Here is a 12,758-nt window from a genome sequence, read left to right on the forward strand (position 1 = left end):
TGTGCACAATACCAGGAAAAAATATCAACCTGGTGCTTTAAACACGCTCCAACTTTGAATGAGGGGGCTGGAGAAGTTCCCAATGACCCGCCTCGCGTCTCAGATTGCCTTTTATCGTCTGTCCAATCAGGAGCCGGTAAATGCTCGAAAGGGCGTTTCTTTCCCCAATGCTTATGGAGGTGAAGGCCCCTTTGAGGGGGGAGGAAGTTTGAAGACGACCCGCGGGTAACAGGAGTTCCTCACAACTGTTCTTCACTCGGGACAGAAATCTGGAAACTTCTCCAACTCCTCAGGTGTTCTTGCGCTGGGTTCCACTTTCACATCTTCTCAGTGCAAACGTGGAGGATTTAGTTTCCCCTGTCAAATTAAAGCTCTGGTGGCTTGGCCGCTTGGTCGGAAGAACCGAGCCGGGCAGTTCGTGCATCCTTTCCGGGAAGAGAGTTGCAGTAACACCGTGGGAGTTTGCAGCAAAAAAAAAAAAAAAAACCGCAACCTGGAAGTATTTCTCCTTCAGAGTCTGCGTTTTACTCGCTGGGAGTTTTGCAACTGTTTCTTGTGCGAGAAATGGTTGGCAGGTTAAACTTGCCAAATGTATGTGAAGGAGATCCGCCGGATATGAGCTGCAGGAGTGACAGAGGACTCGACAGCCCGGACTCGGGGTTACCTCCGAGTCCGAGCCCCAGCGGCTGGCTGCTGCCTGTGTGTGCTGAGAAAGCCGGGGTCGTGAGCCCGGTGTGTGAGGACGAGGGGAAGAGCTCCGTGGTAGGTGACACCACTTCATTTATTTTGGGAGGTGGGGGGGTGGGCAAGGCAGACGAACAAAAACTGCCGCTTTCAAATGCATTTTAATCCCTCGACCCTGCTATTTACAAGTTTAAAAAGTAAACTAAATGCAATTTAGCAAATCATCATTGAAATACATGTTACTGCTACACACAAGTTTGTCTTGCCTGCAAGTCAGGCCCTCCTCGTTTGTTTTGTGTGAACACCTGAGACATCTAAGAACGTGCTGCATGTTCTGTGCAGCTGAACAAGTGGCTCACATGGAGCACTGTGCTGGGCCATTTTACAGGGTTGACTTCTTCTGTGTTGTTGTTGTTGTTGTTGTTGTTGTTGTTGACTGGAGGGCTGGTTTTCTCATTGCAGGTTCCAGTTTTACCCTCGGGATCTTTTCAGCAGCTACAACCATCATCCTTTGGGGAAGGCATATCACTTGATCCATTACCGCCAAAGGAAATCAGGTAGGTTGGCTTTGATATGACCTGTTTTAGACCTGCTGCAGGAGTAAAGATATGCAATCACTCCAAAAATGTCTCCGTTTACTTTGCTGTGTACCAAGATAGACAACTGCATCGTGTTTACATGAGCATACCAAAGTGTGTTGTAGTATGATTTCTGCGGCGTAGTTCTTCCTTAATACAGCAAATAAACACTGCCTCCTCCTTAGATACACTTCATCTGTGCACTACGACTCGGACCGCCACTTCATCCAGGGTGTTGCCCTGCAGCCTACAGGTCAGGGCCTTGAGAACTGCAGGCAGACCATCATGGCCATGCCCAATAGCACCTGGCGTCACTACAAGACTCAGCTAGAGTTCCAGCCACGCCATCGTCTTCAGCACTTCAAAAGTACCACCATCATCTACCCCAAGAAAACCAGCGCCGTCTACACCACAGAGCTGAGCTACGACTGCCAGCGAATATCCAGGCGCTTCCTCTCCAGCGTGGAGCTGGAGGCCGCAGGCCGCAGAGAGATACCTCAGTTAGATAAGGGGACAGCTTGCTGAGGGTTCCTGCCATGACCTCTCTACTGTAGCTCCCCAAGGGCTGGATGCCGTTGACCTGCTGTGTTTGTCTTTTTAATGTTGTGTAGCCTCTAGCCTGTACAGGAAGCACATGTGCTGTGATGTCACAGAAATCAGACAAGACATGGACAAAGTTGGTGAAATATGGATTTGGTGTATTTCTGAATATATTCATAAATCTGCCAGAGGATGATCAGTCAGTTGGAGATTATATTTTATTTTGCAGCTTGTTGGTTCCCAGGGATATGTTCACATTCGATTAGTTTTTATTGACTTTGGAATTGACAGTTGGGGCATAGATGAGGAGAATATTTATTGCCCCCAGCAAAGTCACTCACCAGGTGTCATTGGAAGTTTGCCAAGTTTGCAGACTGATTGGATTTTTACTTCCTTAACAGTGAGGTTGTCCCTTTGTTCAGTTACTTTGTTTATATTCACACAGAAATGAGTGCTGTAAAATCTGCGTACTCCAATTAAGGTTTGAAGCATCTTGTGTGTCCAAGAGAAGAAGCAATCCTTTATAGTGCTGGAGTTTGGGCTGCATGTTCACGGGATGCAAGGAAATATATGCAAAACACAGGATTTTGTGTATTTCTGCAACATTAGCACACACAAAGCCTTCTTCAGGAAGTTCTCTCTGGACACTGTTTGAAGGCTGCAGTTCATTATGTAATATGTAAAGATGTAACGACGTAACTTATCTGTTCAGTGTGATGCTAAAAACAAACTGATCATGTGGTCAGTATAGATTTATTTCTGGTGTTGTGTATATTATAAAGTGGATTTGGTTTTTGATATTATTTGCTGGCTTGCTAGTGAAAACCACAAGATGCAGTCCACTGCTTTCACTTTCTTTGGCTGACTTACGTTGACATTTTATTTATTCAGTAAAGTTTTAAGTTCTGAGATTCTATTGCCTGATAAACGGCTTTCCCCACAGCCCAGGGGACGTTTTTTTAGGCCCTTTGTGCCTTGATGATGTATCTATTTCTGTCTGTTTTTTTTTTATTTTTCTAAAAGGCACTTATTTAGTGTCAGTTTGAAATAAAGTGTTTATGAGTCTGACGTGTGTCTTTTATAACGTGGTAAGCCGTGGTCATTTCCACCATAAATAAACTTCTAATACAAAACTTTGATCACAGGAGTGTATAGATTATCAAATTTAGTGGACATGTCTCGTGACTTTCTTCCCTTAAAACAGGTAAAAGCAGAGAACAGAGGTGGAAGATCAATAAGTGTTTACACTGTACTTAAGAATACATTTGGAGGTTTTTCATGCTTTGAGCAGAGAACATTGAGCCAACATATGTATTGAAATCTTATCAAGTGAAACTGAATAAATATAGTTAGGTGAAGGATCTATCAGTCTGTCCTAATGGTTAATAATGTGTTTTCTCTGGTTCTGAGTGAATTGTCACTTTTTCAGGAGACGTCATAAATTGAGACTTTCTTCATTTGTGCTGCTTCAGTGCCCTCTTGTGGCCAAGGAGGGAATGTGCAAGTTTGCCAAGCATGATCAGTACATGGTACATGAAGAGCAGAGTCATAGAAAACATTTCAGAAAGACAATTTTGTGAACGATTCATAAAAGGTATCTTTAGATAAACTAATAATTTGCGCTGAATCTGTGGCATTATATTTGTCCATCTTGTCTATCTTATCTGTTCCCTACATTCATGCGTGATAATCTGCAGGGTGAAATAGGTGATTGGTGCTCTAAATGTAAAAATAATTGGTTATAACATATGTTTACTGTTTCAATCAAACCAGAGACGCCATTGTATACGACATTGAGAGTGTTTGTATCTCCTCTGAATTCAGCCTAATTTTTGGCCAGATATTGTAATAACAAAAGCTGAACGCAGTATTCTGAGAATTGAAGGCTGAAGTTTACTCTTTTACCACAGACCCTGAAGGCAGCAAAGCATAAGAACCGGTCTGACGTAGGCAAGGGACCTTTGAATCCTGGACGTCGTCGAACATAGTTTTTAAAACTTAAACTTAAAACAAATGTATTTCCTTGTCCAATCTACTGTGCTTGGAGCATTTCATTGCTCGAAGGTTTTTGGATATTTAAAAAAAAAAAAAAAAAACATAAACTGCTTTGTATGACGTATGAGTTCAGAGTTCAAACACGCCCACTTTTTCCCGCATGGTACATACTGAATGATGAATGTGTACAGTCGTTGTTCACAAATAAACTAGAGATATCTATGTGTACCTAACAGGGACAGTGTGGCAGTGTAAGATGTATACCGAGGTTGTTCTCATCTGTTATATCAAATAGATGTCAGACGACGGAACCGCAGACGAAACTCTACTCTTGGACAGGAAGCTCATTAGCTTGCTGGCTAGCTGGCTAGCTGTTTTAACTTCCCTCTAAATAATGAAGACTTCCAACAGCAATGCCACTATAATGGACATGTTTGAAAAGGGAAAAGTCCTGAAAATATGTGCGCCAATGGTTCGATATTCAAAGTAAGTGGATATATTGTTTTAGTCCAACACTGGTGGCTGTGACGTGTACGGTTCCAAAAAAGACACAAATAAACAAAACAGGAGGTTTTCTGTTTGTTTGTTGTTGTCTCTGTCATCTCTGTTTAATATGTCCTTATCGCCTGTTCTGTTGTGTTTGTGTTTGTGTTGTGTTGTCTGTGTTGTGTTGTCTTGTTTGTCTGTGTTGTGTTGTCTTGTTTGTCTGTGTTGTGTTGTCTTGTTTGTCTGTGTTGTGTTGTCTTGTTTGTCTGTGTTGTGTTGTGTTGTCTTGTTTGTCTGTGTTGTGTTTGTGTTGTTAGATTGTGTTGTTTTGTTGTGTTTGTGTTGTGTTGTTTGTCTGTGTTGTGTTGTGTTGTTTCTCTGTGTCTTGTTGTGTTGTTTGTCTCTGTGTTTTGTTGTGTTGTTTGTCTCTGTGTTTTGTTGTGTTGTTTCTCTGTGTCTTGTTGTGTTGTTTGTCTCTGTGTTTTGTTGTGTTGTTTGTCTCTGTGTCTTGTTGTGTTGTTTGTCTCTGTGTTTTGTTGTGTTGTGTTGTTTCTGTGTCTTGTTGTCTTGTTTGTCTGTGTTGTGTTGTCTTGTTTGTCTGTGTCGTTGTGTTAGACTGTGTTGTTCTGATGTTCTATTTTCACTGTCTTTCTGTTGTGTTGTTTGCTGTTGCTTGCTAGTGAAAACCACAAGATGCAGTCCACTGCTTTCACTTTCTTTGGCTGACTTACGTTGACATTTTATTTATTCAGTAAAGTTTTAAGTTCTGAGATTCTATTGGCTGATAAACGGCTTTCCCCACAGCCCAGGGGACGTTTTTTTTAGGCCCCTTTGTGCCTTGATGATGTATCTATTTCTGTCTGTTTTTTTATTTTTATAAAAGTCTGTGTCTGTGTTTTTATGATAAACAAAACGTTAATTTGGATATTAACCTTTAGGCCCCTTGTCCATCTTGCATTTTTTTTCTGAGCGCCAGTGTCTTTTCTCAATTGTTTTCAATGAGTAGACGGCGTTTGCCACAGGTGGCGGCTTCCTGTAGAAGAAGCATAGCATTCAGTATCTTTTTTCTCCGTCTGTTTTGTGCGGACGCTCCGAGTTTTAAGTTGAAAATCTTTTACTTAATTTACAACTGAAGGTAATTGTGTGTCTTTTGCTCACTTAACTCAATACAGTTTTTTTCCCTATAGGCTTGCATTTAGGTCCTTAGTGAGAAAATACGACTGTGACATCTGCTTCACCCCGATGATAGTTGCTGCTGATTTCTTAAGATCTGTCAAAGCCAGAGACAGTGAATTCACCACCAATCAGAGTGAGTGGCCTTATATTGCAAAATAAGCTGTGATACTATTCTGCCGAAGTGTCTTCTTTTTCCACCGCCTGTAATGCACGGCATGTTTAGAAAATGTGTCAATCTTTACAGCCGATGATGTGTTTCATATAGTTAAACTTCCATATTGTCAAAATCCTGAGAGATAATATGACTTTTCAAGTTTTGATTTCTATTGGATGTTTGTTTTTTTCTTGCTCCAGGTGACCGGCCCCTGATAGTGCAGTTTGCTGCCCATGATGCCCAGTCTCTAGCCGATGCAGCCTCTGTAGTAGCACCTTTTTCAGACGGCGTTGACCTAAACTGTGGCTGTCCACAAAGGTAGAACAACTGACTGTAGTCCTCAAACCGCTTTTCTCTTTTTATAACACTGTAATACCACCATTATATTTAAGGATTTAAAGTATGTTAGACGTAGTCACTTCTAATGATAAGCGTTGTTTGTTTGATTTCAGATGGGCCATGTCAGCTGGGTACGGTGCATGCCTCATCAACAAGCCTGAACTTGTGAAAGACATGGTCAGAACTGTCAGAAACCAAGTGGATAATCCTAACTATACAGCATCCATTAAAATAAGGTAAAAAAAACAAAACCTTGAATGAGTTTTACTTAAAAAAGAAGAATCTCTGAGGCATATTATTAGCCGACATTAGCTCATTGGAGATATTGTATATCACTATACATCCACAGAGGAATGGCTGAAAAGTCATGTCGGGGACAGTAATGATAAACCATGTTTATGGTCATTCAGAAATATGGTGACCATTACAAAAAGTATTAACAAGTGTATTTAAAGTCTTCAAATTTCCCACTCAGCATTACAACATAAAAAAAGTGATCTAGACGATATCTCCCGAATATAAATGTCATAGTATTCACCAAGTGTTTCAGAATTGTTTTAATCCTTAAAGCTCAGCAACGACCTGTGTTGGAATGAACAGAGGGAAAATGAATATAAAATGAATCTCTCCCACAGAATTCACAAGGACCTGAGGCAGACTGTGGATCTGTGCCAGAAGGCTGAATCAGCCGGCGTGTCATGGATAACAGTCCACGGTCGTACGTCAGAAGAACGCCACCAGCCCGTCCATTATGATGCCATAAAAACAATCAAAGACAGTGTCTCTGTCCCTGTCATAGCCAATGGGGACATCAAAAGCCTCCGTGATGTGGAGTCCATCCACCAGCTCACTGGAGTCGATGGTACGTTTGCCTTGGACAAACTGCACACTTGAACAAGTAAAAATCAATTCATGGCAAAATGATGAATTTCTTGTCTGATTGGATTTGCCCTCTAGGTGTGATGGCTGCGCGGGGGTTGCTGTCTAACCCTGCCATGTTTGCCGGCTATGAGGATACTCCTCTGGAGTGTGTTTGGGACTGGGTGGACATAGCTTTAGAGCAGGGCACTCCGTTCACCTGCCTCCACCAACATCTCATCTACATGCTGGAGAGAGTGAGCTCTCAGCCTGAGAGAAAAGTGTTCAACTCCTTATCCAGTACCTCGGCTGTAATAGATTACCTCCAGAACACATATGGGTCAGTACATGAGCTAGTAACATAATCAACCAGTAATGTATTATTTTCGGGTTTTAATATTTGTACAATGTTATATTTTATGCCAAATAAACTTAAATGCTATTGTTGTATCAATGATTTCTGTTTTCTTTATCGTTATACTGTATTTTCACAAGTCGGGCTAAAAGTCAACCACTAAACATTTTACAGTCAAAGTCTGTATTGAATAGTTTAGAGTGCATTTAAGTTCATTCTAAGGCTTGAGACTTTCACATAATATTTATAACAAGAACATGAGCGATAGCATTGTAGTTGCATAATAACACAGGATATTTATCAAATGTTCACTGTCCATGCTCCATTATGTATCAGACCTTCCAGTGTTACAGAGTTCTTATTTCATTCAGCATCTGGTGTATTTTGGCTTTCCTTTCAAAACATTAGCATTTATGGATATAAAACCGACCATATAAACAGAGATTTTAATTTTTTTAGACAACGCCTCTGTCACCATAGCTTTTCACAAAGACAAACATCACTTTCTGTACATTTCATTTTGATCACATAACTTAAAGTGTTCAGAATGAATTCAGAGGTATAACGCTTAAATTTGAAGTATAGTTTCTGAGCCAGTTTTGTAGAGACAGCAATCAGAACAACCATTTCTATATTTACTGAGAAAGCAGTTGGTTGGATAGATTTCAAAATAAACCTCAATGCGCACATTGGCACAACGACATTCGGCCATATAATTTCAAAATCAATAACTTATCAAATGAACAAATAACGACGCGTTTTACAGTAATATTCATTAAAAGTTTCATACACGTCAACGCTGCCAACTACATTTATTGTGAAAAGTTTGACCGGAAGCCAGTTCCATCAGCTGGACCCGGAAGAGAGGGAGCGGCAGACGAAACTTTTGCTGTGGATGATTTCACAAGTTAAGAGAAGCTCAACCAGCCAGTATTTTGCTGTTTTAGTCGGTAAGTTTTGATCTTTTAAAGTGAATTTTCTCACACTCAGATATTTATCGTGTTGACATGTTTTACGTGTGACTACTTTAGTTCACCTAACTGCGTCAAAATCCCCCGGGTCAGGTTCTGGTAGTCAGTCCTCCGTTGATGTTTAAAAAGATGACTGAATTCACGATTTTCATCATGGAGGTTTAATTAAAAAGATAAGAATCCTTTTTTTGAACTCGTGTGTTGCGGACATTTGCTTCTAAAAGGACACGTGAACGCACCACTTTGTTGCAGCACGTTGCGTGTGTTCGTGTTGCAGAAACAAACAGCTCAAGTTTGACTGATTATCTGTAGCCCTTGTAAGAGTAAACGTTCAGGTATGTGAACTGTGAACACAGAGAGTAAGGAGCTTGTTTTCTTAACAGAGGCTGCATTGTTGTCCAAAGAATCCCGCAAAAAACGAGCGAAAACCTCCCTGACGAGGCAAGGAGGTAGTTTTTTTTTTTGTGACAGGTGTCTTGTCAGAAACCAATTATTACCTGTTTATTATGTCAGCTTTCATTGTTTTCGTTTGTCAGGGTTTTCCCCCTCAGGATCCTTCAAGCAGAGATGACGCTTCAATGGACTGCTGTAGCCCTCTTTCTCTATGTGGAGATGGGCGTTCTGGTCATCCTCTGTTTACCCTTCATTTCAGCCAAGAGGTCAGTGTCTGTGCCTGTGAAACGTGTGTGTGTGTGTGTGTGTGTGTGTGTGTGTGTGTGTGTGTGTGTGTGTGTGTGTGTGTGTGTGTGTGTGTGTGTGTGTGTGTGTGTGTGTGTGTGTGTGTGTGTGTGTGTGTGTGTGTGTGTGTGTGTGTGTGTGTGTGTGTGTGTGTGTGTGTGTGTGTGTGTGTGTGTGTGTGTGTGTGTGTGTGTGTGTGTGTGTGTGTGTGTGTGTGTGTGTGTTTGTTTTAGGCTTGTGTTAACAAATGTGGTTCTAAAATCCAATACATCAAAAAAACAAGGAGCAGGAGTTGTGCGTTGACGTGATAGACACACTGTCAGTTATCTCGATCTTCTAAAAGGATGTGATCACGAGTTGCATACTGTTACACACCTCCTCCATTCTATAATAATAATAATAATAATAATGATAATAATACATTTTATTTATAAGCGCTTTTAAAAACTCAAAGACACTTTACAATAGTTAAAACACAGTACAGTAAGGACAGACTAACGGACATTGCGGCATTACACACAAATCATAAAGATAACAACAATAAAGGTAAACTACAGAAAACAGAAAATACATCACAATCATGCATTAAAAGCTTGTTTAAAGAGGTGAGTTTTGATAAGTGATTTGAAAGTAGGAGGGTCTGTGCAGTGTTGCATACAAACACAGTCTATAAAAAAATCTGTGTTTTGTTGCAGGTGGGTGAGTATTTTCCATCTGAGGATTTGGGGCTTTATGTCAAGGTTCTGGAACAAAGTGTTTCTCACAATGATCATCATACTTATCGTTCTCTTCCTTGGTAAGTGATGGATTATTTGAGGGTATCAGATTAAATGGCTTTGGGCATCATTTGAGAACTACACGAGGGGTTTGTACGGTACTCTTTTGATGTGTCACTTATTGCTGACGTGCTTCCACTTCAGATGCTGTGCGTGAGGTGAGGAAATACTCGGCTAAAGAGGTTGGCACAGATGCCAAGCTCCAACCCAACATGTTTGATCACCTGCACATGAAGCTGTTCAGAGCCCAGAGGAACCTCTACATCTCTGGCTTTGCTGTCTTCCTCTGGCTGTGAGTCTTTGCTATACAGATATACAGATGAATAACCAATCAACACACGTTAACGTAGTACAGACCTAACTGACACCTGAATTAAGAGTTTCTTCAGCCCATTATTTCAATTGTGTGTTTGCAGGGTCATGAAGCGAGTGGTCACCTTGATTAACCAACTGGCAGCAGTGTCTGCCAGCACGGCTGATCTTCAGGGACAGGCTGACAGTGCAAACCAGACTGCTAAGAAGTGCATGGAGGACAACGAGATGCTGAAACAGGTAGAGCCAGTTTATAACTGAATTTATTTCACTACACTTTACATAAAGGGCATGTCTGAACCATCTTTGTTACATTATTTAGAGCGAGACCCAACCCACACGAATCCATCATGGGAAGCACTTTGCAACATTTAGCAACAGTGGCAAGGAAACACTTCTCTATAACAGACGGACCTCTCAAGCAGAACCAGATGTATTGGTGCCAAGAGAGTGGGGTAGAGGAAGAGATAGAAAGAGAGATGGACACAATGGGTGACTTACAGACAGCAACAAAAACAACTTAAACTGATGATATAAACCTTTACTTACTATGCCCATAAAAATAGTAGAAATATGCGAGCAGCTGATGTCATAATAATGATACTTTGTGAATGACTGACATATGGTTCATCATGAAATTGGTTTGGAGCTTCTTGAAAATGAATGTTAGAAGTTGAACTAATTTAAAGGTAGGGTTGGTCATTTTTGAAGGCGGGGCATTTGAAGGAGCCCCAGGAGGAAGTGGTGGGTTTAGATGGAGCCCTGAGGAGATGTTTCTTTTCAAATCTTGCTAGTTTGAATTTCCCTCAGGATCTATCTATCTATCTATCTATCAATCTATCTATCTATCTATCTAGCTTCCCAGAATTACCAACCCCGCCATCATACAATATGTTTTAACTTTACAATGAAAATTCCCCTGGTTGTTCAAGATCATAAAAAAACTTTTAAGACATGAGGTTTAAAACATTTGAATGATTTTGTCTTTAAAATGAATATCATGATGGTTGTAAATCAACTCTTCACGTTGGAGTTTAAAGTAACTGCTAACTCGTCTTTCATTGGGCGTATTGAAGGCTCTGATGGGAGGAAAGGGCGATAAGGCTACAGCAGAGGGCATGGAGCTGTTGAGGAAAGAAGTGGAAAAACTGAAAGTAGAACTGAAGACCTCCGCAGAAGGTAAGTTCACATAAATGTAATATACACATGGCCACTCATTTCTTTGAACACGTGGAAATGTTCTTTCATATCTGGATGAAAATGTTCCGCAGTAGAAGACAACGAGGCGGCGATATGCTGATGTGTGCTTGTTTCTTCTCCAGCTCTGAAGAACTCTGAATCTGAGGCCGACGTGATGAAGAAGCAGACGGAAAGCCTCGCTCGAGAGTACGACCGACTGTTGAACGAACATCAGGAACTCCAGGTGATAATAAGCTCTTTTTGATCCTTTGTTTACTCGATAAAACGACCAGTTCAGAGCGACATCCGAAATAATTCACTTTCTAAGAAGCCTTTTCATCATTACTGAGACGTTGAAAACAAATCGGATTCAAGTCCTATATCTCAACTGTATAAACAAAACACATAGTAATATGAAATGACATTTTCTCTTCTTTTCTGCCTTTTCAGAATCTTCAAGACAGTGGGGACAAAAAAGAGGATTAGTTAATCGTGAAATCCTTCTAATGCTTGATGTTTTCACACAGAATGAGTCACTGCAACACATATTTTACTCCATTATGACACCTTGTTGTCACAGTACACGTCACACAATCAGGACTGGCTCTCTGCGGCACAGACTCTGGATTATATGAGTAATGGTTTGAAATAGAATGAGTCATATGTTTTCTGTTTGTGCTTGGCACAGTGCGACAGAGACGGTGGCTTTACAAGGTGACACTGTGTGGTGCACGTTAATTGAAGGTAATTGGAGAAGAAAAAAGAAAAGTCAGTAATGGATGCAGGTCTGATCGAGCAGCTCTTAAAAAAAGTATGACAGCCTTTTGATGTTTAGTGGCATTAGTCAGGTGTTCAGTGTGGAGCGCAAAACTTTGCGTGACGCTTGAAGGCTTTTATTTTGAAAAATGGCTATGAATGTATTTTGATACTATGGCTTTGCTTTTTTTTTGTTAATTCTGGATGTAGCACAGACGCCTGCCACGCCCACTTCAGCATGTCAATGTTATCTATGCTTGCAGGGCTGTTTGCATGTACAGGTACACTTTGACACCTCATCCTTACATGTTTATATTCCACCTTATGTGTTTGTTTTTTTAACCAAATTAGGGTTGGTGATAGATATTGTTTGTTGTTCACATCGTTCGTTTGGTTGATGTATCTGGTTTGACAGATAATGTGTAGAGAAGACACCAGTTTGAACTACATATAGTCTTAATTAAGTTTAATGTAAAGTTGAGGTGAAAGGTCAGTTTAAATTAGTCTATTGCATGTTTCTAAACCACAGAAGTTCCACATTGTTGTGTGTTTGCTGCACTGTGTTTTATGTTTTTATTCGATTGGTTATTTGGAGAGATGTTGAAAAAAGGGGGCTGCTAAATTTGTATGTTTCTCTTATTCTGACATCTTTACACTTTGAGAAAAAAACAAGGTTGAAATCATCATAGGCCTCCATGTTCCCCTCTTTAAGATTGATGAGTAGGTTATTGGATTCACCACAGGTTATGTGGTCTTAAAAATGTGTCCTGAGGTAAGCTTGTATTCCTATACACCTACACAGAAATCACATTGAAGTGCCTTTTGGGTGGATGTTGCACAGTTTGCTAAATAAAAGCTTTTTTCTTTACGCTGTGCCTTTTTTTTTATTTATTAATGAGATCAATTAACGACACCAACACA

The 12,758-nt window shown here is 40.6% G+C and overlaps 3 protein-coding genes across 5 annotated transcripts; all 3 read left to right on the plus strand.

The window, feature by feature from the left end:
- Positions 1-177: 177 nt before the first annotated feature.
- rflnb (refilin B) lies at positions 178-2,867 on the plus strand. The gene is made up of 3 exons (XM_020639955.3): positions 178-762; positions 1,147-1,241; positions 1,448-2,867. The coding sequence occupies exons 1-3, from the start codon at positions 565-567 to the stop codon at positions 1,785-1,787; spliced, it is 633 nt and encodes a 210-aa protein (XP_020495611.2). The 5' UTR covers positions 178-564; the 3' UTR covers positions 1,788-2,867.
- Positions 2,868-3,948: 1,081 nt separating this feature from the next.
- On the plus strand, positions 3,949-7,260 carry dus4l (dihydrouridine synthase 4-like (S. cerevisiae)). The gene is made up of 6 exons (XM_020639954.3): positions 3,949-4,283; positions 5,471-5,592; positions 5,814-5,931; positions 6,066-6,188; positions 6,588-6,814; positions 6,910-7,260. Exons 1-6 carry the CDS (start codon positions 4,192-4,194, stop codon positions 7,173-7,175), a joined length of 948 nt encoding a protein of 315 aa, XP_020495610.1. The 5' UTR covers positions 3,949-4,191; the 3' UTR covers positions 7,176-7,260.
- Positions 7,261-7,982: 722 nt separating this feature from the next.
- bcap29 (B cell receptor associated protein 29) lies at positions 7,983-12,705 on the plus strand. 3 transcript variants are annotated; one of them, XM_020639969.3, is made up of 8 exons: positions 7,983-8,115; positions 8,673-8,795; positions 9,510-9,610; positions 9,735-9,882; positions 10,007-10,142; positions 10,979-11,081; positions 11,225-11,325; positions 11,532-12,705. In XM_020639969.3, exons 2-8 carry the CDS (start codon positions 8,704-8,706, stop codon positions 11,565-11,567), a joined length of 717 nt encoding a protein of 238 aa, XP_020495625.1. In that variant the 5' UTR covers positions 7,983-8,115; positions 8,673-8,703; the 3' UTR covers positions 11,568-12,705. The 3 variants fall into 3 exon arrangements, with proteins under 3 accessions (XP_020495625.1, XP_020495626.1, XP_065816314.1); XM_020639970.3 differs by having other exon boundaries at positions 8,001-8,115; positions 8,688-8,795; XM_065960242.1 differs by lacking the exon at positions 7,983-8,115 and adding an exon at positions 8,566-8,585.
- The last annotated feature ends 53 nt before the right edge of the window (positions 12,706-12,758 follow it).

This window comes from Labrus bergylta, chromosome 11 (genome assembly GCF_963930695.1).
Source record: "Labrus bergylta chromosome 11, fLabBer1.1, whole genome shotgun sequence".
Lineage (NCBI taxonomy): Eukaryota > Metazoa > Chordata > Actinopteri > Labriformes > Labridae > Labrus > Labrus bergylta.

What these genes read in the sequence shown, in the direction of transcription:
- dus4l (XM_020639954.3), top strand. Translation starts at nt 4,192, where the DNA reads ATGAAGACTTCCAACAGCAATGCCACTATAATGGACATGTTTGAAAAG. An exon ending in CCAATGGTTCGATATTCAAA is followed by an intron (nt 4,284 to 5,470) that starts GTAAGTGGATAT and finishes TTTTCCCTATAG; the next exon opens with GCTTGCATTTAGGTCCTTAG. An exon ending in CCAGCTCACTGGAGTCGATG is followed by an intron (nt 6,815 to 6,909) that starts GTACGTTTGCCT and finishes TTTGCCCTCTAG; the next exon opens with GTGTGATGGCTGCGCGGGGG.
- rflnb (XM_020639955.3), top strand. Translation starts at nt 565, where the DNA reads ATGGTTGGCAGGTTAAACTTGCCAAATGTATGTGAAGGAGATCCGCCG. An exon ending in ACGAGGGGAAGAGCTCCGTG is followed by an intron (nt 763 to 1,146) that starts GTAGGTGACACC and finishes TTCTCATTGCAG; the next exon opens with GTTCCAGTTTTACCCTCGGG. An exon ending in TTACCGCCAAAGGAAATCAG is followed by an intron (nt 1,242 to 1,447) that starts GTAGGTTGGCTT and finishes CCTCCTCCTTAG; the next exon opens with ATACACTTCATCTGTGCACT.
- bcap29 (XM_020639969.3), top strand. Translation starts at nt 8,704, where the DNA reads ATGACGCTTCAATGGACTGCTGTAGCCCTCTTTCTCTATGTGGAGATG. An exon ending in ACTTATCGTTCTCTTCCTTG is followed by an intron (nt 9,611 to 9,734) that starts GTAAGTGATGGA and finishes CTTCCACTTCAG; the next exon opens with ATGCTGTGCGTGAGGTGAGG. An exon ending in ACGAACATCAGGAACTCCAG is followed by an intron (nt 11,326 to 11,531) that starts GTGATAATAAGC and finishes CTGCCTTTTCAG; the next exon opens with AATCTTCAAGACAGTGGGGA.